Source organism: Ochotona curzoniae, unplaced genomic scaffold, assembly GCF_017591425.1.
Source record: "Ochotona curzoniae isolate NIBS_2020 unplaced genomic scaffold, NIBS_Ocur_1.0 scaffold_4953, whole genome shotgun sequence".
Lineage (NCBI taxonomy): Eukaryota > Metazoa > Chordata > Mammalia > Lagomorpha > Ochotonidae > Ochotona > Ochotona curzoniae.
Window position 1 is genome coordinate 3974748 of NW_024467127.1, and position 25073 is coordinate 3999820.

At 41.1% G+C, this 25073-nt stretch overlaps 1 protein-coding gene across 1 annotated transcript in view; it reads right to left on the reverse strand.

The window, feature by feature from the left end:
- Positions 1-25073, reverse strand: part of LOC121150356 (contactin-associated protein-like 5) — a 298680-nt gene that overhangs the window by 120366 nt on the left and 153241 nt on the right. The window contains exon 12 of the mRNA XM_040971200.1: positions 5734-5853. Coding sequence (XP_040827134.1) covers positions 5734-5853 — 120 coding nt within the window. The remainder of the gene's footprint in view (positions 1-5733; positions 5854-25073) is intronic.

Consider the following 25073-nt stretch of genomic DNA (forward strand, 5'->3'; position numbering starts at 1 on the left):
ACAGGAGATAGGTGTTCAGGGGAAGGGGACAAACCATCTGGAAAGGACCTCACATCCCTTTGTCAGCTGCGTGGCAGACACTCTCCAATACTCTTCGTGTGCTCACTCATTGTGTTCAGTAGTTGCAGTCAGGTAAAGCCACCATCCTCACCCTCCATTGGCAGAGACAGATGCCAAGGGTAAAGACTGAGAGTCCTGTCTATGGCTCTACTAAAATCATTGTAGCAGAAAATAATGTAGTATTTCAGAGACTGCAATATGCCCAAATGCTGTTGTAAAAATTTTAATTGATGCATACAGACTCATAAATCTTCCCCACCATGCTGTATGAAAATAGGAAGTCAAGAGTGAAGTACTTGCCATAGATGCAAGTGGAGGTGGATGGGATGTGGAAGCATGGCCAGATCTACATTTTTTTAAAGATCACTCTAGCTGTGGTCTGAGTTATGAGTCATGCCAATTTTTACTGCGAAGATATAAGATTATAAGTCTGTGAATAACAGGGATGGCATCAGCACCATGCCTATACTCTGAGTGGTTTGGCAGTGCCTGACAGCAGTGGCCACCAATGCTAACTGATGTAAAGGGCTATAGGACAGTCCGCCGTCCCTAAGTCCTTTACCTCACCCCTCTGTGATAAGAAGCACTGCACACAAATCAAAGCCTTAGACTTAGACAACTATCACTGTTATCCTGTTTCTACAAGTTACAAGCCTCCTTAATGAATCTGTAAAATGGAAATTATTCTACTTCCTTCATAGTGGAGTGTGTTGCACTGACCAGGCATCTTGGAGATAATCAAGATGATTATATTGCAGCCAATGACACATTTTGAGCATCTTACATCTACTGTTGACAGTTATTCAACTTATGATAGGCAACAAATGTGCCCACTTTATTCTTCTGAGAGTCTTTGGCAGGGAAGTTGTGTGGGTGGAAAAGAAGGGCCCTGAACAGGAGAGTGCTTTTGCATGGAAGACAGTAACCTGAAACCTTATCAAAAAAATACAGGGCACGATATTGCATTGCTTTGATACACAGTATGACTGCCAAAAATTAGCTGCCTCCGGACAAACAGATGGCCAATTGAGCAGCCCTACCCTATTTTCTCAATGACTCTCATTCTTCTGAACTAGTAGACATATCTGCAGTCAAGAGGCAAGACACTATCATTGCTGTAGCCATGAGAGCTGCATGGACACATTTCCTTCCTTTCTGTCAATAGCTGTGGTGAAAATACATTACCTGCAATCACACTGCACAGTTATGTGCAGGAATATCGGGCAGGCTTCAATCATAGCTTCTCAACCCACTCTATTACGCATGCTTTGATGGGTTTTAATAAAAACAGAGGCTGCTGCCAAGTGAATGAGAGACATCCCCATTACAGGTATGGAAACCTGTAAGGTGATGTGAATAGGAATTATGAGCTGTTTGAGAATAAAACACCCTGCTTAAGATGGTTGGCTCCACGCTCCTTGCAAATTCTTCGCAATACCAGGTGCTTGCCACACAGGTTCACATGTGGAATCAGCATTGCATACCTCCAGTTAGAAAATAAATGTATTTTCTTGGTGTCCCTAGATAAAAACATCATCACATCAACATGCAATTGTACCATTACAAAAGCACAGTTAGTGTAAAGCTGGGAAATACAGTTTAAATGTTGAAAAGGTGCCCTGTGCGCATTAGAAATGTAAACTATACATTTGAATAAGTTTGAATATCAGGTTCTAATAATCTTCTTAGGGAGCTTCAGCCATCTAATTCTGCTCTGTGTGTTTCAAAGCTTCCCCTGAGACATGCACCTTGCAGGCCCCAGAGCCTCTGAAATCACACAGCACCTGGAGAAAGGGGGAGAATTTTGTTGCTGACAATAGAAGAAAATTGTTTGTCATGGCACAAATGATTATGAAAGATACTTCTTAAAAGTTCATGGAAAATGGAAGTGTAGATGAGTTTCAGTACAAAAGTCTATTTTAAAAATTGATCTGTTTATCTAAAAGTCAAAGTGATGGGGGGGGGCAGCGAGTGGAGAGAAATTTTATTCACTGGTTCACCGACTCCAGAAACACTTACTAACAGCAAGGGTTGGGCCAGACTGAAGCCACGAGCAATGTATTTTACCTTCACCTCTAATTGGGTAACAAGGACACTAGTACTAACAGCATAATGTATTGCATGCAAAGTGAAAATCTTTAAAAATATATAGAATCTCGGGCCCGGCGCGGTGGCGCAAGTGGTTAAAGGTCCTCGCCTTGCACGCCCGGGATCCCATGTGGGCGCCGGTTCTAATCCCGGCAGCCTCGCTTCCCTTCCAGCTCCCTGCCTGTGGCCCAGGAAAGCGGTCGAGGACAGCCCAAAGCTTTGGGACCCTGCACCCGCGTGGGAGACCCGGAAGAGGCTCCTGGCTTCGGATCGGCATAGCATCAGCCGTTGTGCTCACTTGGGGAGTGAATCATCGGACGAAAGATCTTCCTCTCTGTCTCTCCTCTCTGTATATCCGCCTTTCCAATGAAAAAATAATAAAAATAAATCTTTAAAAAAATATATATAGAATCTCTGTAGCATGAAATAAATGTAGCAGTAAAATAGATGTATCTTTCCATTCTATTACTGTGTATGCTCTCAAAGTTCCCTTGAATTCTCTTGTATGTTTCCAGGGAAGAAAGGATTAGATGATGCCTAAATGCAGGCAAATTCATGGAGGCAAAGAATAGCAGGTAGAGGTATTTAGCATCTGCATTCATGGATGATGTTGCAAACGGTGGGAATGACTTACATCCTGAGATTAAACCTTGAGGATGTTCCCAGCTTGTTACTAATCTCACAGGACACAACCTGATTCTAATATAAATAATGGAAAATAGAAACATTTTTAAAAATCAGGAATGTAAAAAATTGGACTTCAAGTTGGTAGTTCTTTCTCACAGCAAAATTTGCATTGGTTTCATTCAATGAGGGCATAAAAGTGGACTCAAGGATTCGTCATATCCTGTCCTTAATTCTTAAAGAAACAGCTTGCTGCTGTGTGGGGAAACACAAACGATGATGTCGGAAATTGTGATAGCCTTGTGTCAAAATCCAGAATAGGGGAGTGGGGTGTGGACATCCTATCCCAAGTATACCCACAAGTGTTCAGATTCTTTAGAAAATGTGAACCAACAGAATAAACAGTCTGTGTGTGAGAGAGAGAATGGGAAAGAGAGGATCTTATGTGCATGAGCAAGTTCGCAGTGGTCTGCCTTGTCAATAAGCTTAATTGCTCTAGCAAATTGGTGAGCTTTTCCCTCACGGGAGCTTCTCCTGGGGTTCAGAATCTTGCCTCCACAAGCAGAGACTATTTCTTGTTGATCTGCACAGATGTGACCGTCTCAGGATGGGGGAGGCATGCAGGTGATACTATGGCTCTCAGGACAGGTGAGATGCCACCACGTTGATCGAGAGCTGAGCTAGCGTTCTCCAGGGGGCGCTATGCTAAGGGGTCTGTGGGATTCAGAGTCGTGACATGTAACTATGAGTGTCTTGCAAATACAAGAAGCTCTAGATGAATCCAAATAAACACGATGTGAATTCACCTTTTCCAAAAGCTAATTTTAGAGCTGTGAACTGGGTCACTGGCCTTAAGAAGGGGCAGAAAGGAACTCCAGGCTCCTCACGTGCCTGCACTTTCACCATTCTCTATGGGATTTAACAAGGATGTTCCTGAAAAATGTAGAAGACAGCAGCTTTGAGGTCCCAGAAACTGAAGCGTAGGACACAGCAATATTCTTTCTCCGTGTCTCCTTTTTTAAAAAGATTCATTTATTTATTTGAAAGGCACAGTGTCAGAGAGAGACAGATGTGGAGAAAAAGAGAGACCACAGCAGGAAGGTCTAGTGAGGCCAAACCCAGGCACTCAGAACTGTATCTGGACCTCCCATGTACCTGGGTTGTCTCCAGCATTGTTCCCTGGCGCATTAGCAGGGAGCCAGATGAAAAGTGAAGCAGCTGGTGCCACCACAGGAACTCAGACATGGGCTGTTCTGTCCCACAGCTTCACCTGCTGCAGCACAAGGCCAGTGCTTCTCTTCATTCTGTTTTCACTCCCCTGTCTCTTCGTTGCCTCTGTTCCCTTCCTTGCACAACTTCATCACCCTTTTCCTCATGACACAGTCATTATATTAAGAATGCTGAACGTTTAACTTAAGGACATCATGTTGAGTGAATAAATAAAGTCCATATGTTCTTCCTTATACAAGGGAGGAGAGAAAGAGAGAGAAGATACTGAAAGATGCCATGCATATTAGTTTTTACTACAAATGCCATGTATATTAGTTTAGCTCTGCCAAATAAATTGACAGAAATTATGCACTACTATAGTGTTACTGATTGTGTGCCTAGTCGAAAGGTTGGACATCTTCCATTTCATTTGATTACTGTTTACAGATCTTGCTGGATTATGGTTGTTTCACATTTTATTTATTAGTCTTGTTTAGTAGAGACATTAAGTCTGGCGTTAATGTAGATGATAAACAAGTTATTTCAAAAATAATAAGTAGATTAGGTTGAATAATCTCTTAACATAACAATGTAAATCTTATTACTACATACATGTGTGAGGGGTTTGTCATTCATCCTGAAAGAGCTCTGCTTTTAATGCTATGCATGTTTCGGAGGAATCAGATACAAAAACATACATATCTTGCGACTGCATATGACCAAAAATGCCACACTGCAAAGAAACGTGCAGTTCTGCCCATCAAGACGACTACTGCAGGACACAGGGGAGAGGCTCTGCTTACTACGTGCTCACATCAGTGAGCCACCTTCACCCACCCTCATTCAGTTCCAGTTCTTTTAATTTTTTTTTAAAAAAGATTTATTTATTTTTATTGGAAAGTCAGATATACAGAGAGGAGGAGAGACAGAGAGACAGAGAGGAAGATCTTCCGTCTGATGATTCACTCCCCAAGTGACCACAATGGCCGATGCTATGCCAATCCGAAGCTGGGAACCAGGAACCTCTTCCAGGTATCCCAAAGGGGTTCAGAGTCCTAAAGCTTTGGGCTGTCCTCGACTGCTTTCCCAGGCCACAAGCAAGGAGCTGGATAGGAAGTGGAGCTGCCGGGATTAGAACCGGCGCCCATATGGAATCCCGGCGTGGACTTCAGCCACTAGGCCATGCTGCCGGGCCCTCCAGTTCTTTTAGATACATGGTGGAATGAAGGAACACCCTTAGAGAAGCCTCCACAAGGGCGGCAGATGGTTCCATGTGCATGATCTAACAGAATTTATCTGTGAATTAACACGCTCTTCTGTGGTTCTGCTCTTGTATTCCTTTTGACAGCTTAAAACTGTAACCTTACTTAATGCATTTATTTTAATTTCATAATGCATTTTAGTGATATAGAGGAACGGGTACATTTGCAGTTTTTGTCTTTTTTATTTTTGTCATGTGATGTTTGTTTTGATTTTTTTTTTTTTTGGTGAAATTTAAGAGAGAGCGATCCATGGCAAGCTTCACAGAAAAGACTTGACAACTGAATTTTGACAGTGAATATTGGTTCACTGAAACACTGTTAGGAACAAGGACATGCTGCTTCTCCTTCTTGTTCATGAGCAATCCTAACTGCTAATTCCTAAGGAAATTTGTCTCTGGATGTCTTGGCCACACAGGTGTCCTCTTCCAGGAGAGGGCGTTTTGCTTCATGCCATCCACAGGTGAGAGTGAGAGAGAAATCGCACCCTTACCAGTGATATTGCAGTACACTCGGAGAGGTGCCAGGGGCCCGCTGCCGTCTGAGTCGATGTAGAAGAGACCGGCTGTGTTCCCTTGATGCCTGTACACCTCGCAGGACTGCTCATAGATGGCTGAAAAGACACAAAGGCAGGGGGGAGATGAGATTGACCTGGCTCTGCGTATGCCTTGCAGCAGTCACGAACTTTTGTTTCTCCTTATTCCCACATGTCTTTCTTTCCCTTCTGTAGGACTGACTTTCTGCCCAAGCCTCCACAAACCATTACCCCAAGGTATAACAGAGACACATTTACCACTGCTCTTTGTTCCCTCTTCTACACTCAGCTCACAGGTGATATCACACTCAAGTCTCCTGTTATTCCTTCTATGGCTCTCCTCTTTGCATAGTTATATATATTTTTTCCTATATTACATGGTATAATGATCTAGCGTTATCAAAACATTATTCTGCTTCCCTAGTGGATTAAAGAATCTGTAAGTATAATGGCTGCCTGTTATGTAACAATGTGGTTCAACATCCACCATAGTGTGACACTCATATAGAAGTTTTGCAGACACTTGGTAAGTGAACTTCTTAAAATGTCATCCTGCCTTTCATAAAATACATAATTAAAAGCTCATTTGAATAATTACATACTCTCACCAACATGGCAAAAAGCATTCTACAGAACCAGAGCTCAATATAGTAGCTAACATATAACAGGTGCATTATCCATTGCAGCCAATTTTTACTTAGTAAGCAAGCCAAGTTCCTAATACATGTCAATAGTGTGGTTGCATGAGGGAGGCAGAAGCACAGGTGAGGCAATCGATCTGACCCCCAGAAACCTATGACCTGGCTGGGAGCCACTGACATCTTTGTGTGTCTGAGATCCTGGGCTCTAAGCTGTCTGTAATTATCATAAGATCCAAATTTGGATAAACCAATGTGAATGAATCCAGAGGGATAGAAAGGAGGCATCTACTTCCTAATGCCTGAGAACAAGGAATGTCATCTAAGGACTCAGAGAGAATGCTCTAACTTAGAACAACAGGTACACATTCAATTAAATCATCCTTGCAGGCTTAAAACACTTGAGTAGCTCCCACCAGCTCTGAATATACACTGCAGTCTTCTCACCTTAGCCAACTCCTGTTCCTGGGACTAATGCTCCATCCCTAGGATACGAAGGTGCACTGGTCATGATCAAGGATACCTCAAATCATTCATTGCTCTGCAGCTCTATAGCCTTAGAGCATTGGACTTTATAAATTAGAGTGATGTCAAGGTTGTTTGTATTATGGGATTCTCTCTTGAACCCACACATACTTTCAAAATCTGGGGATATCTGGGAATAACTCAGCCTGCTGAGTGCATTATCAAGCATATTTAATTTGTACAAACCTGATGATGTACTTGATTGTATGTTACACATGTAAAGCCAGCATCCTGCAGGAGACCCCTCTCCACCTGCTCTGTGCTTGTGCTGCTCAGATGCTAACTATGCAGAAGGGCTTGCTGTTGTAAATCTCACCCTGACAGTATGTATGTGCTGGACTACCATGTAAAAACACAAATCGTACGATCAAGCTAAGTTGTTTAGCGTTCAGGGAAGACCACCTGCAGGAGTCTGGACTAACCACTTCTTCCGTCGTCAGCACTGTCTAAGATGAGGAGTATTTAGGTGCTTCCTTGTTCTCACATCTTAAATTAGGCCTTCTCTTCAGTGGACTGGACTCACAGACTTGCCTCCAAGGAAAAGAATATGAAAAAGATAATTTCATTCCTAAAGCTAAATTACAAAAGCACAGTAGCTTCCTTGTTGAATACCATTGCGTCACGTGCTGTGGTCAAAGCCAACTGCCACCTTATGAGAGCACTCTGGGTGCTTCTTCGTCATGACACACACAGACTTGAACCAGATCCCCATAGACAAACCTTGTAATAACTAGAGTCCCTGCAGACATCTTGATGGCAGCCACATATGGGGACTGAGTAAGCACTGATTCACTGGGGTGGCTGCTGTGGCACAGTAGGCTAAACCTCAGTCTACAGAACCAGCATCCCATAGAGGCACTGGATTGAGTACCGACTGATCCAATTCTGATCCAGTTCCCTATTTATGGCCTCAGAATGCAACAGAGGAGGGCTCAAGTTCTTGGGCCCCTAAGCCCACATGGGAAACCTGGAAGGACTCCTGGATCCTCGCAGTTGGCTTTAAATAAGCTCAGTTCTGATGACTGCAGCTATCAGGGGAGTAAACCAGTGGATGGTAGACCTCTTGCTCTGTCTCACTTTATTTGTAACTCTGACTTGCACAGGACTATGAAAGGAATCATTAAAAACAATTCTCTAAGCTGTTCCCATGTAAAGAATCACACAATTGTTCCCAGTTAAAAATTTCTGTAGTGATACATCATAGTAGATAACTATAAACTCAAAGACCATTGATTTTCTTACATCTTCTAGGTCTAGAAAGGGTCTAGCTCACTGGCTTGTGCTAAGGGTTCAAAATAATCTATGTGAGGTGCAGGGTCCCAAGGCTTTGTGCCATCCTCAACTGCTTTCCCAGGCCACAAGCAAGGAGCTGGATGGGAAGTGGAGCTGCTGGGAATAGAACCGGCGCCCATATGAAATCCCGGCACGGTCAAGGTGAGGACTTTAGCCACTAGGCCATGCAGCCGGGCCCAATAGTAAGGTTTCTTATGGGACTAAGTGTCATAAAGATGAAGGGTTGCATGAGTTTATGTCTCTTTCATAACGTAGATAAGTGTAAGAAAGCCACATGGCACAGAGACCACTTCATATCCTGCACCCCTGTGGGAGACCTGGAGGAAGTTCCTGGATCCTGGCTTCGGTTCGGCATAGTATCGGCCATTGCGCTCACTTGGGGAGTGAATCATCGAACGGAAGATCTTCCTCTCTGTCTCTCCTCCTCTCTGTATATCTGACTTTCCAACAAAAAAGAAAAAATTTAAAAAAAGGGTGATATTTTAAAATAAATTCATTTGATGCTTTAAAAGTTTTCTGCCATTCTTGTTTTTTTAAGGGTAAAACATAATCCTACCACAGTTTACTGGTTGAAGTATTATTTTAACATGAAAGCTCTTTAAAACTGAATTCATAATAATACTAAAAACATAGACAATGGAGTATAATTATTTGGTAAGTTAAAGGGAAATCATCAAATTTGTGTTGCTTTCTATACAACCTTAAAGGTCAGGAAAATCAAATAAGTAATGAGAACCATTTCATTTGTTTTTTATCAAATATTCCCAGTCATAAACCAGGTAAGAATGGCAAAATTTTATTCACCACTTAGCAGGTTTTTGGTGGGGCTGTAAACTTTTTTGGTTCATTTACAATATCCATACATACAAATGCTTAATATCAGGCTTTTCCCTCAATGCTGTGCAGCCACTGAACAAAAACTGAAGAACATGTATATTGTGAATCATAGTTAGATATGATAATGAGTGATCTTAGCATCTCAGTAGCTAAGCAACATTTCTTTTATGCTCCCATCACATTACACCAAGACCCTACTCCATGAACTCCAGTCAGGACACAGTTCATTCCCATTCTAGAACTCCACTTCCCTTTAGATTCTGGGCATCACTTAGTTGTTTTTGGTTGCCTTGGTGATCAGCTTTGGTTAATGGAGCTTCACACAAGACTTTGCATGCGCTTGCCCTCTGGCTGCTCTGGGATGCTTTACTGTGTAACCTGGCTGCGTAGACTGTGTTCAGGACCATGAGGGGACGGGCTGAAGCACTCAGCCTGCACCTGCCAGCCCTGTCGGCCCACGAGCTAACAGTGTCTTACTAGCTCTGTTTGTGGGATGCATTTGAAAGTTTTTGTAACATAAATTTAAGAAGAAAACATTTAATTTCATTATCACATGAAAAAATTCCTATTTTGATTTTTCTTTCAATGTGTATGAGTTTTTAAATTCATTTAAAAGCATTTAAGTGCATGATTTTGAAATTAAAAACATAAAAATTAAATGAAAAAATCAAGTCATATAGACAAGCTATTTATAAGCATAATAGTCAATATTGAAATAATGGACTAAGAATTATGTGAATATTTTCATGCTAAAGATAGATGTGCACTATAGATCTTTGATAACAAACCTTGAAATTCATCAGAAAAATTAGAAAAAAAATGTCAAGCAGTGGAACTCTCATAGAAATAAAAAGTCACAGGCATAAAGTGTTGCAATCTGTATATCTGACTTTCCAATAAATAAATAAATCTTTTAAAAAAATAGTATTGCTTTTTAATCAGGAAACTATCACACCAAGGGCAGAAAAGGAAAAACAATTATGTTGCTGTGAACACAAATCCATTTTTAATAATAAAAAGACATGCAATTCAAAATATATAGAAATATGTAACCCTGATTTGAATTGGTAAAGTCAACACAAATGCTTTGTTATGTATTTCCTTTTTCTAATGTGGTTTTCATACTTGGGTCATTGAAAATATCAAAATGGAAAATAGCCCAGATAATGTTTTCAGTACAATTTTCCACTTAAAAAGAATGAGGGTTTATTGAAACCTTGTTCAGAACAAGAAAAGTTCAGAGTGAGATGGGAACATCATGTTTCATCTGAAAAATAAAAAAGCTGTCAGCAATTTAAATCAACTAAAAGTGACAAATAAGTTTATCTGATGGACTAATTTAGGAAGAAAAAATACCAGGCCTCAATCATCAAATAAAAAAATCCACCAGTTTCTATCTATCGATCTTTTCTATTATGCAAACACTTCATATGATTATAAACATATCATGCTTTGTGCAAAGGTGAGAGAGATACCACAATGGTTATTGTGGTTGAGCTAGATTTTAGAAGCAGACTTGTCACTCACTATGTGACATCGCAAAGGTTACCACATTTAAGCTCAGTGTAGAAGCCGACCAAAGGCTCACTATAGTTACAGGACAGGTTCCTCCCAGCTCAGACCAAGCTGAAGCATGGTGACAGACCTGTGTGACATTAGCTTCTATGAAACTGAATGCCACAGATGCTTCCTTCAGGAATCCTTCCCCTAGCTTTAGTGTCAGTTACATGGTCTCTCTGGTAGACCACACATTGCTACAGTACATTGATTTTTCCCTAAATTGAACAAGGAAATACTTAATAAATATTATGTTATTATTCCTAATTATTCATAAACATTGAATTAACCAAATTGGAGGTCTGTGACTACATCTTGGTTTCTGAATATTTACTAGAACTCAAGCCAAAGTGACATTACCAATTGCCTGTTCCATGAATTGCTTGTCTTATACAAGTTCTCTGCTGGCACTGGAAGGCATCCATGGGGAGACCATCATATTTTTGGATGGGAAGAATATGGGAGCATTCATGAAAAGCAGAAGAAATTTCGTCAGCTGTCATGTTTGTATTGAAACAGCAAGCAGTCACCCACCCTGATGTTAAATGTGACAAGCTAACATTAGGGATATGAGATGCATGCTCTTCAGTGAACAAGACAGTGATGGACACACACACAGTGTCCTTAGAATACATTTTACATGAATGTGAAGAGGTGCATAATATGGCTGCATGAGGCAGATCATTTCCTTTTCGTATCTGAGAAAAAAAATAGTCTGAATGTAGTTCAGCAGCTAATTTATAGCCTGAGATATAATTTGAGATGTCCTTGTGATGTCCATTTCCATTAAAGATAATGATAGCATTCCAACAGCGAAAGAGTTGGGGTTAGAGCTCACCTCTTCAAGTACCAAGGTCAGAGCTGCAGTCCTTCTGTCCTGATATTTAATTCCTATTATAAAAGTATAGATAGATGCAGACAAGAAGCTAACCAGCACATATGTTTAAAGCTTTAGCAATGATAAACTTGTACTTACTTTGCTTGTTCTGCATATTCCCAGCAACACAGTATTCGCAATATCAACGTGTATTTAGCTACCTGTCTACAAACAGAATCTAAAGATACAACTAATGTCAAATTAATTGCTTGTGATAACTCACAAGTAATTAAATGCTTCTGAGGCATTTTGCACCTAGCAGCCGTTTTACAATTAAGTTTATCAAAACCTTCACACAGTCCATTTGGGGCACTTTGCCTTGAAACATTTTTGGTGAAGAAAAGGGAGAGAGCTAATGGGATTGCTGAAATCAGTCCAAAAGTGCCAGGAGATTAAAATAGAAAAGACACCTTTTGATGTCCCTATTTACAGATAACTGGCTAAAAATACACATAGACATTTTCAACACTTAGAGGGAGGATGGCAGAAAAGAACCCAAATTAAGATGCAAGCTACAGATGGGAGAGAGGGTTGGTGTGGCTATGCAGGAATAGTGTGAAGAAACCATTCTGTGTTTTCATTATGGTGTTGACCACATAAATCTATATGTGTGATTCAACTGAACGGAACTAGATACACACACCACTGAGCATATTGCTAAAATGGCACAGTCTAAATAAGCACTAAATGGTGCACCAACTTGATATTGCTGTTGTTGTTGCTGTTTTGAAATATTGTATGCTTGTTGGGCAAGTGGTGTCCATCGGTGAAGCTGTTGGAGCGGTAGACAGGATTTCCCTCTGCTTTTTTTTTTTCAGAAACTTACTGAAAAATCAAATTCAAATCAGGATTACATATTTCTATATATTTTGAATTCATATCTTTTTATTATTAAAAATGAATTTGTGTCCACAGCAACTTACTGAGTTACCTGAAAACCCAATTTCAGATGACGATGAGGGAGGGCAAGTGTCTGGCTGAGCTGTCAGGATGGCTGTCGGTAGAGGACATGAGTTCAAGTCCTGTCTGGCTCTAGATTGCAGATTCATGCTCAAGCAGAGGCAGAAAGTGGTGGTGATGGTCACTTATAAAGTTCCCAGCATCCTTATGGGGTTCCCAGCTATGTGTTTCACCCTGGCTGAACCATGGCTGCTGCACCCATCTGAGGAGTGAACAGCTTCATGCTGATTCTCTTTGTATATGTATTTAATTGAAGACAAAATGTGCATCAACATGTGCTAACTACCAACAACAAACCTTCTGTCCAATATTCCCATCGTACCACATGCTACCTCAAGCCCCTAGGATCAGTAATTTATAGAAACTTGGGACAATTAGCCCTAATTTATAGAATACATGTACTTCCCTATAATCCACACCTGAACTTCATGCAGCCTGTGGGTGTAAGGTCATGTTGAAGCAAGGCCTGGTATGAGCCTCAGTGACACACGACCCATGCAGCGGTGGTTCTTCCACTGAGATACACCAGCAGTCAGGTACACATGTGGCCATGGTTCTCTCCTGATCTGCTGGCTCAGATGCTTTGCAGAGAAAGTTCGAGAAGCGTTTGTGTTCTCATCCAGTCTCATTTCTTTCTTTTTTTTTTTTTGGTAAATTAACATTTTTGTTATATTATTATTTTGAATTTTGTGATACAATTTCATATAGACTGAGATTCCCCCCAAACTCCCACTCCCCCACAGTTTCCCCATATTGCTACAATAGTATAGTCCTTCATAAGGAATCATAAGAGACTGATGTAAATTCAAATTTGAGAGGCATTGGACTAAGAAAAAAAATGCTTTGTAAAGTCACACTTGTTAAACTATGGTAGATAAATTGATACATTTACAGTTTTTTTCTCACTTGCTGAAAACACGGGTTCTCCTACGTATTGGCATATTCCCAATCAAAATAATGACTTAAACTCTTTCCAGAATGCCGTCTCTATTTTTGTTTCTGATGACCCTTAACTTCTTTGGGGGAAAATAATCCTCTTACAACTGTGAAAGCCAAAGGTGTTTTACAATTCACTGACTGAATAACCCTTTTCATGGCTAATAATGTCAATATTTTCCACTCAACGTTCTTCAAGACACAGTTTTAGAGGATAGTTCTGTACTCAGAGTCTACTGTGACAACAGAAGGGACTCACCAGAGGTTAAGTCTTCTCAACTCGGAAAAGGGACTAGAGGAATCGCAAGCAAATCTTACACCACTAGTTTCTCCCCACGAGTTTACCTTCCCCCAGGTTCAGACCTCTGGAGATCAAAAAAGCTTTCCACTGTTCTGTCATATCTTAAAATGTCGTGTTCTCCTTTGAGGAGGATGTAGAAGCCAAGCTTCTTATCATCTGCTCTGAGTGGACTCTCACTGGAGTCTGTACTACTGTGCAAACACTTCACATGCTGATAAATTTGCTTTTTTTATTCTTAATACTTCAAAAGTGATTGAGAGGGAGTGGAAGAAAAAAAAAAGCATAAGGAGAGGAAGAGAGGAAATGGAGGGAAGGGATGGGCAGAGTGAGAGAGAGTCCTTCGATGCTGGCTTACTCTCCAAAGGCTCACAGCAGGCAGGATGAGGTTGGGAGCTGGAAGCTCAACCTTGGGCCCGCAGGAGGGCGGCAGGGATCTGAGTACTAGCACTATCACTTGCTTCATTCTGTGGTGCACATGAGAAGGAAGCCGAATTAAAGTGTTGAGTATAAGATCCAGGCACAGTAATGTTTAACGAGGCAATCTTAAACAGGATTTCTTGGCTAGGCTTGCCCTCTGTAAATCTTACTAAAAAGAAGCCTCAACATGACACAGGATATTTTTATGCACACTGTTATTGGAAGAAAACTCTTCTATAACTCATGTAGGACTTCATGTTTCAAAGTGTCTTCTAGGGAGAAAGAAGCACTCCATTGGGAGAAATTGCTCACATAGAATTCAATAGTATGGTAATATTCAAGCCTTAAATGTTTCAATGCTTGTAACCCAAGATTTTATTTCAAATTATCCGGACATGTAGTGTAATTTGGAATCACAGCACCATAGGGAAATGTATAAATGAAGGGAGACTGCAGGTCTGGCCCATGTGGATGGAAAGCAGCAGACACTAGCACCAAAGCTGAATGGGTTATCCATAGGACCTATGGTTACCATGTAGCAGTAGAGCTGCCATTGGCTGGCAGAGTGCCTACTTCCTACCAGGGGCAGCTTTTGGCACACTGCATCCAGTATCCCTAAATTCATGCAGCTGTATTTAACTCATGTTTACCCAAAGTAGGAGAACAGGGCTCCCATGCTCAGCCTGGTGTCCAATCCCAGGCCTCACTAACCACTGTACATACTCCCCAGCACAGAGGAAATACATGCATCTTACTCAGGACAGTCTGAGGCTCGTGCTGGTATGAGAGTTGCCTGGAAATATCAGCAACCATGCAGTGTTCCCTACAGCTAATTTTCCAAACACCATTGTCCTGGACCTGGAATTGTGATACTTAACTCTTTTTCAAATTTTGTTTTAACCAGTTATGACTCAGCACAGTGCCAATATCTTCATGTATTATAGTATGTACTTATTTTTCTAAGATTTATTAGTATGAAAGATGAAGTCATAGGAGTAAAAAAGGAAAGAGAGAGAGGGAGAGAGAAATAGAGAAAGGAAGAGAAAACCCTTCATTCACAGAAAGCTTTCAACACTCAGGGCTGAGTCAGACAAGGGCAAGCATTCCTTAATTTCATGCTGTTCCTTCAAATAGAGTCTGGGGGAACTAAGCACTTAGTCCCAGAGCATCAGTAATTAAGACAGATTGGAAACAAAATTGTCAAGACTACAACCAGCACTGACATGAGATAGATTGCTTCTGGAACATGCTCCTAGGACACATGACTCTGAGCATTCTCCACGGTCAGGGTGTCTGTCTTTGCATTTGCCTGCATGCACTGACTCAATCATATCAACTTATCTATCCCTCATATAAGGATATCATTTTGCTCCCATGTCATGCACACACACACACACACACACACACACACAAAACAAGAAAAAAAAAACAAAGCTAAGAACAAAACAACCAAACCTAAAGCCCAGAGGTTTTACAACCATGTTCCACGCAGGTAGGCCAACACCTGCTCCTGGCTCAGAGATCACAAATCAGTTTCTATATTTTTGAGCTTGCTCAGTGACTGATGAATCATGGTGTTATTGCCATCTCCTATGGGAACAATTCCTAATAAAACGCAAGGGCTGGATGTTGTGAGTAGATCAGATCAGTGCAAATCCACTGCCTGACTCTTTCCACCTGAAACTTATCTCTCCTGATGCAATGATACAGCTCACAGAATGCTCCTTTACTTTAGGATTGAAAGCCACACCAGGTAAGTGGGAATCTGTATGAGAATCCCCAACTTCTCTTCCTCAGGCATCGAATAGAGGTGAATCCCACAGCACTCTCTCTTCTAGGGCTCATTCTAGACCCCAGGCTCCAGTCCCCCTTCCCTTTGAAAGTCTTGGTCTGGTGAGCCAACATAGGAGCAGGTGCCCATTGTGTTTGCCATGGCAATGCCTTATCTCCAAGTCATAAACCGTGACTTCACAACCAAATGATGATGTCATGAGGAAGAGATCTTATAAAGTGCATGCTATACAATGGAAATGGTTTTAAACTAAGAAGCTGTGAGTACAAATTCCGCTTATGCTCCTTATAAACTACATATACCTGGAAGTGTACACCAAAGTCAAGGATTTGATAGCAATTTTCAAGCTAAGTACAGACTGAGTGTTTATGCTAAAGCACAGAAAAATAGGTAGTTATCACTCAGGGTCCAGCAGCATCTGAGTTCATATCCAGCAACTGATCTGGTTGTGTAGGCATCTCCCTGGATGGTGAAGATACTTCTTCCCACGTCACTCATGGCACATTCTGCCCATCACACTTATTTCACAATTATGGGCAATAATATTGTCATTGTTTTTAGATGATTTGAAGAACAACCAAAAGTTCTGATTTCCTACAGAATAAGAAACAAATGGACATCTATAACAGTAAGCATCTATACTATTATATGGCCTGGTTTATGATAAAGTCTTATAGAGGACATAGTTTACCTCAGATTGTAAGACTAAGGGTCTGTGAGAGGCAGATGGTGTTTGAGCTGATGTTGAAAAGCTATGGAGGAGTGTGACCAGCAAAGAAGCCTCCCTGCAGCCTTCTTGGCAGAAGGACAGCAGACCATACTCTCAGGTAAAGGTACATAATGCAAGTAGATGACTAAGTGGCATCTCTAGCAGAACTGGGAAGGGACTTGCTCCCAACTCCCAATGTGTGCCTGAAACGTTACCCTTGAGTGATTCTCATTGCCTTCCCGTCTACTGAGCAAAGACAGATTCCTGAGACCCTGAAGGGAAACTGAGGTTATACTGAGGTTGACTGTGACTTTTTGCCATTTCCACAATTGACCCAGGGCAGTGAGAGAACAGCAAAAAAGACACTTGCAGTTGCCAAGCCTCTGATGTGTCAGGATGGTTTTCCACAGTTACCCACTTTTCCTAATACTCCTGTTCTTGAAGCATTACTTCAATGAACAGGAGAACTCTGTGGGCAGAGCCTGCTAACGTGCATCCCGATAGACCCTGGCAGATCATCTCAGAGAATAGAAGCATCTGGCCCAAAGTCTCTCCAGCTGGAAAGACATGGTTGTCAACTGCTATCTTTCTTGTGCAAATGCTGAAAACAAAATTTCATACAGTAGCATTTAGCGGTCACATGCTTCCACAATGGGTCTCAACTCAGCAGAGTAATAACGATACTCCTATTGAAAATCCCTTGAAGACATTCTTGGAAATGATTATACAGTATTCCTCTGCCTATTTTTTTCACCATTATTAATCAGTTCATAACTCTTTGTGTAAAAATCAAGGCGGTAAAAACATGCATACTTTTCCATTGGCATGCTATCTATAATTTGTCTTTCTACATGAATTGAACTTTTACTTATCTCAGCTGTGAGAAAGACACTTTGCAATGGAAAAATAATGTATCCTTTAACATGTGCAGTCAAATGTGATATTTGACACAAAAGGATATTACTTTTTAAACATTTATCCCTTTTTCTTAGAAAGACAGATTTATATAGAGAAGCAGAGACAGAAAGGGAACTCTTCCATCCTCTGATTAACTCCCCACGTGGCCACAATGGCTATAGCTGACACAATCCAAAGTCGGGAGCCAGGAGCTTCTTCCATGTCTCCCACACAAATACAAGGTTGCAAGGTTTTCAGTCATTTTAAACTGCCTTGGCAGGCCAAAAACATGGAGTTTGGTGAGAAATAGCATAGCTGGGACATGAACAAACACCCATATAGGATCCCTGCACTTGGTGAAGGAAGATTAACCAACTGAGCCATCACATGAGTTCTACAGGAAATATATAACAAGAAGGACAGGCAAGCTATTTAAGACACAGGCAATGCATATGAACATGTATTTGTCACAAGAAGAAATAAAAATGGTCAGCAAATATATGAAAAGATGTTCAACAATATTATCCACCGTGGAAATGAAAATGAGAGCCCCAATGAAGTGTCCTCTCGATACAATTAGAATGACTGTTGTCAAAAAGACATACACATACACACCAAAAGAGTTTTAAATTTTTTCAGAGGGAATGCATAGTAGCACAATCATTCCACAGCATAGTGGGAAGGTTCCCCCCAAACTACAAACTGATCTGTTACATGATTTAGTTATTCCACCTTAAGATACACATCTGAAGGAAATGAAATTAGCATGTGGGAAACCATACCTTCGATCTCATATTCATTTGCTGCCCCATTCACAGTAGCAAAGATGGGGAATTAATCTATGTATCCAATGGATCTGCAGATAACGAAAATGCGGTGTGTACACACAATAGACTAGTGTACTACCATCAAAAATAATGAAGCTCTGAAATTGTAAATAAGTGTAATTAGACAAAGAAGAAAAATACATATTGTCCTCTCATTTGTGAAAGTTTGAACTAAAATTGATCTGGAAGTAGATCATGAACTAGGAAAAGTTGAAAGGAAGGAGGTCGGATAAAGGATATCAGACTGCAGCCAGATACACATAGCAACTTCTAGCACTACAAAGCACTGTGGAGTGACTGCCTCACAATTATGAAGGAGATGATAGGCTTCAATACACTTTAAAAGAAAAGGCCTGGTGGGGGTTATTGGGAGTTGTCCCGACTAGGATGCAACCCCAACTGGTTTGCGTGAGGGCCTAGTGTGAGATAGGCAGAATCAGGCTTGACTGCAATATCCATTGGTTCATGTGGAAGATAGGGCTGGAAACAGAACTCACGCAGCAATTACAACCGCCAGCATACGCATAAGCTGATTGGGATGACAGACTATGCCGAACCCTGTACTGGCAAGCACACACAAGAATCGGGTCTTGAGATCTCCCCAGAAGAAGTTTATTGGAGATTCCTCCAACTGAACTGATGATCTCAGAATCCCAACCATGAAGAAACTATGTCAGCCAGTGGATTCTGAAGAGATTTCATCGTGCTTGGAACGGTGAGATTGGCAGCAATTCAGAAATGCTGAACTATCAAAACTGCTTGGGCAGGACTCTCGGAGCATTCCTCACATCAGGGACCTGGGATGTGTGGGAGGCTTCTCCCTTTATCTCCCCACTTACCCCAAATACAGAAAAAAAAATAATAATATTAATGTGGAAACAATGGTCTTACCCACTTTCCTGTAGCCCTTTACCCTTTGTGCCCTAATCAACTATGTAAATATTATCAAAATTTAAAAATAAGTAAATGCGAAATTGAATTTCCTGATTTGGTCAGTGTATTCTTTTAGCATGTGTTGAAGTACAACAAGGGGCACATTTCAGATTAATTTCCAAGTTTTGTCATTTTTCTGAGCAGATAATACTTACAATTTCATTTCCATATCAGGATGCTCAAAGAATGTAGCCTGTTCCAAAGCAACCTCTGAGGAAGGAATGGAAACACACTCTTCTAGGCTACAGATGGATCAACTTTAAAGCTCAGACTGGATCAGTGTGTTGGCTCAACTGCTGAACCCTCCATCTCCAAAGGCCTGCATCTCCTATGAGCTCTGCTTCTTGCCTCAGCTATCCCACTTTGCATTCAGCTCCCTGTTAATGTTCTGAAAAGCAGCTGAGGATGGCCCAGTGCTTTAGGGCCCTGCACCACACCAGAAACCTGCACAAGGTTCCTGGCTCCTGATCTCAAATCAACTCAGCTGTTGTGGCCATTTGGGCAGTGAAACAGAGGATGGAAGATCTTTCTTTCTGTCTCTCCTTCCAATGATTTTTAAGCTGGTGGAACTGGTCGCCTTTCAAAACCCTAAGGTGTGTTTCAACAAAAGCCCCAATATGTGTTCCATCAATGCACTACCAAGGCTTATGATGTGAACTGTGTGCCTACATGGCTGGAAGGATTTCAAGGAACAGTCATCCCAATATATGCAGTCTTGGTTTACCAATTAAGCTGAAGGCAGATAAGGTTCAGTAGATGCTGGCAGAGTCCTTCTCTAATCTTCCTTTATTTGCCTAGAGACCACATTTTTCAGAAATAGTACAGCGACCCTAAATCCCCTTTTAGGGGTCACTATAACAAAAGAGTCTGACTTGCATCCCCAGGAGGTAACTCCACTCCAAGATGGACACCATCCTAGGCTGTCACCTGTACCCAGGGCCCATTCATTCCTCCCAAGCTCATGAACTGCTGAGTGAGTGAGTGGCTCACATCCCTCTTCTCTTCCCTCTTCCCTCTTCTCTAACAGTCATATTTGGCTCAAAATCTTTTTGAGCTTCCAACTACTCTTTCCTAGGCATGTAATAAACTATGATGTCTTTTTTGTCTGTCTATTGTCTGTTTATTTCACAGACTCAATTATGAAAACCCCAGAAAGTAAAGAGAGAATCCTCTCTCTCCTTTACGGAAGACAAGAAGCCCATTAGTTGTATGTGGCTCTGACATGAGATTTCACCTAATAGGATCAATTGTGGGAGCTGGCAAAGTGAGCTTTGTAAACACTTCTAACTTCATCATGGACACTAGATCTAAAGCTGGAGGACCAGAGTTGAGCAGGCAAAACTGACATGAGGTGGAAGGACATGTGTCAGGGTCCAGGAAGATGGACTCAGCTCTGCCAGAGCATATTCACGTGCTGCTCCACGCATAGTAAAGAAGCTATGTATGGCAAAGGAAAATTCATTTCAAATAGTTAAAAGAAGATTCAGACCTGCCGGTGTCTAGCCGGTAAGTAGCAGTGTCCCATTCCCAACTCTTCTTCTTATCATGCCTCTCAAGTTTGATTGACTGGCAGAAGCCATATATATTTTCAAGACTGAGTTAAGGAAATTAAACTTTGAGCAGAGGTTAGCTGAGTGAGAGAGAGCCAAGACATGTGCAGTAACTGCTGTGTCTGGATAAGTAATGGGCCAGCAATTGTAGTTTAGGTGTGGCTTCCACAGATGTATCAGTGGTTTCCAGTGCAAATATTCAGCTTTCTAACAAAACAGTCTGGGGCCATAGGCATACCTCACTAGTGATTTCTCCTGGCTATCCAGGTCTAGAAAAGCACAGACTGTGAGAGAGAAACAAGGTTTGGAATGCATGGAACCGAAAGCTAATCGTTAGAAACTCTTACAAATCTTCCATCTAATTAATGGAGTTTAAACGGATACCGATGTTCCTAATTGCAACCATGGTAATACAAGTTTATGTAGTCTTAGCAACAATAAAGTGTGAATTTTAAAAATTAAATGTTTGGAAACTATCAATGTATTTTAATATAATTCCATTGTTAATACTAGAAGAAAATCTAAATTATGACTGCAGTTCCTTATTTATATAGTTTGTAAACAAAATCATTGTTTAAGGAGGCAATCGGAAACAAAGTGGACAAAGAAAGGCATTTGGCCCAGCACCAAAGATGCCTACATTCCAAATCAAGATATCTGAATGTGGTACCTGTCTCTTGCTGCTGCTTCCAGCCTCCTTTCAAAGCAGAGACTTGAGTGATTGGATCCCTGCCACCTACAGGGATACCTGAACTGAGTTCCTGGTTCCCTGTTTTGGCTTATCCAGTCATGTCCCTTGTGGACATGAGGGCAGAAATCAGTGAGTAAGATCTCACTGGCTCACTCTTTGGCTCTCTCCTGGTTCACTCACTCTTTCTCTCTTCCTCCCTTCCCCCTTCCCTCCCTTCCTCTCTCCCTGCCTACATTCCTTTCACTCTCCATCTCTCTCTCTCTCCTCAGATAATCCAAAGACAAATATTTTTAAAAAAGATAAATTAGCCCAGATATGTAAAAAATAATAATATAAAATTGTGTCAGAAAATTAACAAAATCATTATACACAAAAGAACCTGAAAAAAAAATCACAGAAAAGTGACATTAAGGCAAGTTCATTTTCGTGCAAAGAAAATAGCAATCCATAAAATATATGTTACACAAAAATTATGTGTGAATAGTTTAAATGTAATCTGTACCATTTCAATGAACTTTTTGATGTATCCATGTATACTTTTCATTAGTTTAAGTATATTTATGTAATATGAGAGAGAGAGAGAGAGAGAGAGAGAGAGAGGTTTTATCCTCAAATTCCTGTAACAGTCAGGCGAAGGCCAGGAGTGAAGCGCTCCACCAAAGTCAACTATTCAGGCAATAGAAGGTAAGTACAAGTGGCCATTATCCTTTGCTTCCCAGAGCATGCATTAATAGGAAGTTGAATGGGAACCAGATGTGATCCAGGATGGTCCAGATGTGAGTCACACATGCAGCAGTTTATCATGCTATGCTCCAATGTTTGCCACCATCCTTGTATATGTTTAGACAGATCTGCCATCCACTGGTCCATAGACGGGTGCAACAGCCATGGCTAAGCCACGACCAAATCAGGGTCCAAGAGCTTCTTCTGGAGCTAGAACTTTGGTCAACCTCTGGTGCATTCTCATGTTTATCATTGCTGCAAGAATCTGGAAATGTCCACGTATGGTGCCATAGCACAGGCTCCAAATTTGATATATATTTAATTAATTTTTAAGAACAGTGCTTCAAAGTGATGCTTTTTCTCACTCTAAAAATAATTTAGAAAAATATTGAATTAGGGGCCTTAACATTAAATACATTTTCAGCCACCTAAACTTTTCTTGCTGTTGCTCAGGATACACTGCTCAAGCTCAGCATTAGGGAACAGCTGTTTGTAAAGGTTATCACACACAGGCTGCGGGGCCAGCTGGGTGATTTAGTGTATTAAGCTGTTACATGGACATTGCTTGGAGTTCTAGCTGTTTCACTTTCACCCAGCTCCCTACCAGTAACGTTGGGAAAGCAGTTGGAAATGACCCCTAGACCTATCTGGCAGGTCCAGATACAGTACACAAGTTCCTGATGGCTGGCTTCAGCCCAGCTCAGCCCCTGCCATGGTGGCCATTTTGGGAGTGAACCAGTAGACAGAAGTTTGCTCTCTTTCTCTCTCTCTCTCTGCCTATTAACTAAGTAAGTAAATAAATAAATAAATAAATAAATAAGGCTTTAAAAAGAACTGGCAGCACACAGCTCTCAGGACTTTGGGTCCAGGGTTTGTTTAAGGTCCAGGAATCCTCATCTTGAATTTGGCCTTCCACAATGTTGGTACATGTTTTAGTTTTCTCTTTGTAAGAAATTTCAAGTTAAAAGTCCATTAGGAAATGATTGCACGTGGATGGCTGAGCAAAAAATTCAGCCTGCCTTTTGATGTTAAATGTTGGTTCCCAGAGCAAGTAAACCCAGGTAAGTAGTATTAACTCCCACTGGTATACTGTCCTAAGACGCAGCTTCCTTTCCGCTCAGAACAAGCTTGCCATGTAGCACACAAGAGAAGAAACCCCCAACGTCTTCTGACTCCTATAAAAAAGAATCTCTTGATAAAAGATCAAATGATACAGTGACATATCACCGGATTTACACAGCATCTTCAATTAGCAGGTTTTTCCAGAAAATTTGTATCTCAATGCAGTGAAGAGAAATGTTGCTAAATCTGTGCTTCCTTGTGTATAAAGGAGCCCCAGTCCAGTAATGTTCCCTTTTTTTCCACTCATGAATGGATTTCTGGGAATACTGTTTATACTGCAAACATGGCTGTCACCTTTGGGTGAGGCAACCACAAGCACAATGGAAATTGTCTTTCTGTTTGTCAAGGTCTATTATGCACATATATAACAGAATCTTTCCTTGCTAACAGGGACTGGATTTCAACAGGCAACACCTCATATTAACAAACTTGTGCTGTAGGGCCCTTGACCCTGTGTACCTACCTGGTTCCAGGTTTGAATGAGTGTCTCTTGCCTAATAAATGCCTGTGTTCTCTCCATTCTTGTTCACTTTAAAGCCTTTTGAAACTTAAATGTAAGGCAAATTCAACTGAAAGCTGAAGCTATCCTTTTGTTGCTCAATCTCAGTGCCTAATGACCTTTGACCATATTCAACAAAGCCCTTAATGAGACTGTCTTATGTTTTCATGCTAGAAAATTGAAAATAAAAGAGCTCTGACTTCTTGGTAAAGGAATTACATGAGATAATGCATGTACTCATTTTTAGTTTTCATTATCTAATTAGAGCATTGAACTGCTCTAACTGGCTTATGCATGAAGGTTGAGGCAGCAAAAGGTGATTACAAAGCATTGTATCAACTTGCACTTCTTACCTTTCTGCATTTTTATTCCCTCCTCACTACAGTTTAATTTAGAATCAAGGAACCAGACATGATCCTTGCTAACAGAGAAATAAAAAGGTAGCTATGCTGTTCAAAGCAGAATTTTGAAGACCTAAAATGTGTCAGATGATATTTCCCTAAATCAAGCCTGGCTGTCTACTGCCTCTCGTGGCAGAATCTCCAGCCCAGGATATCCAGCACAACCCAATTGATCCTCTCAACACTCCACACACCAGCTCTTCATTACCCCCTCCTGCCCCTATGCCATGGTCCTGCAGTGCTCGTCTTTGGAAGACGAGGCATTCCTTCTGCTTCCAAGGACTCATGCTCTCCTTGTCTTCTACATCTAATGTGATGAAAGGCAACCTGTAAGGATGTACTTTTCTTTTCCCTTGCATAAAGAGGCCTGGCTATAGGATGCGCCATACTCTTCCGAACTTGTCAATCACATGTACAAAGGGGCTTCAGAAAGCTCACAGAAGGTCAAACATTTCGCTCAGGAGTAAAGATTTTGCTTGGCAAGCCCTCATTCCATATCAGGGAGCTTGATATGAGTTCGCTTCAAATTCAACTTGCTGCTAAAACATGTCCTGGTAGGCTCTAGTAATGACTTAAGCACTTAGGTTCTTATTATCCATATTTAAAAGCCGGGATTAAGTTCCTATATTTTGGTTATGGCGTAGCCTAGCCTGAGCTGTTGAGAGCATTTGAACTTGGCAATGAACCATCTTTCTGATTCTGTCATTTTTTTATGCAAAATGCAAATGAAAGAAATAAAAATGCCAACACAAAGTTAGTGGATGTAGAGATATTTAACCTAGTTATTAAGATGCCTTATCTGCCTTTGGTGTG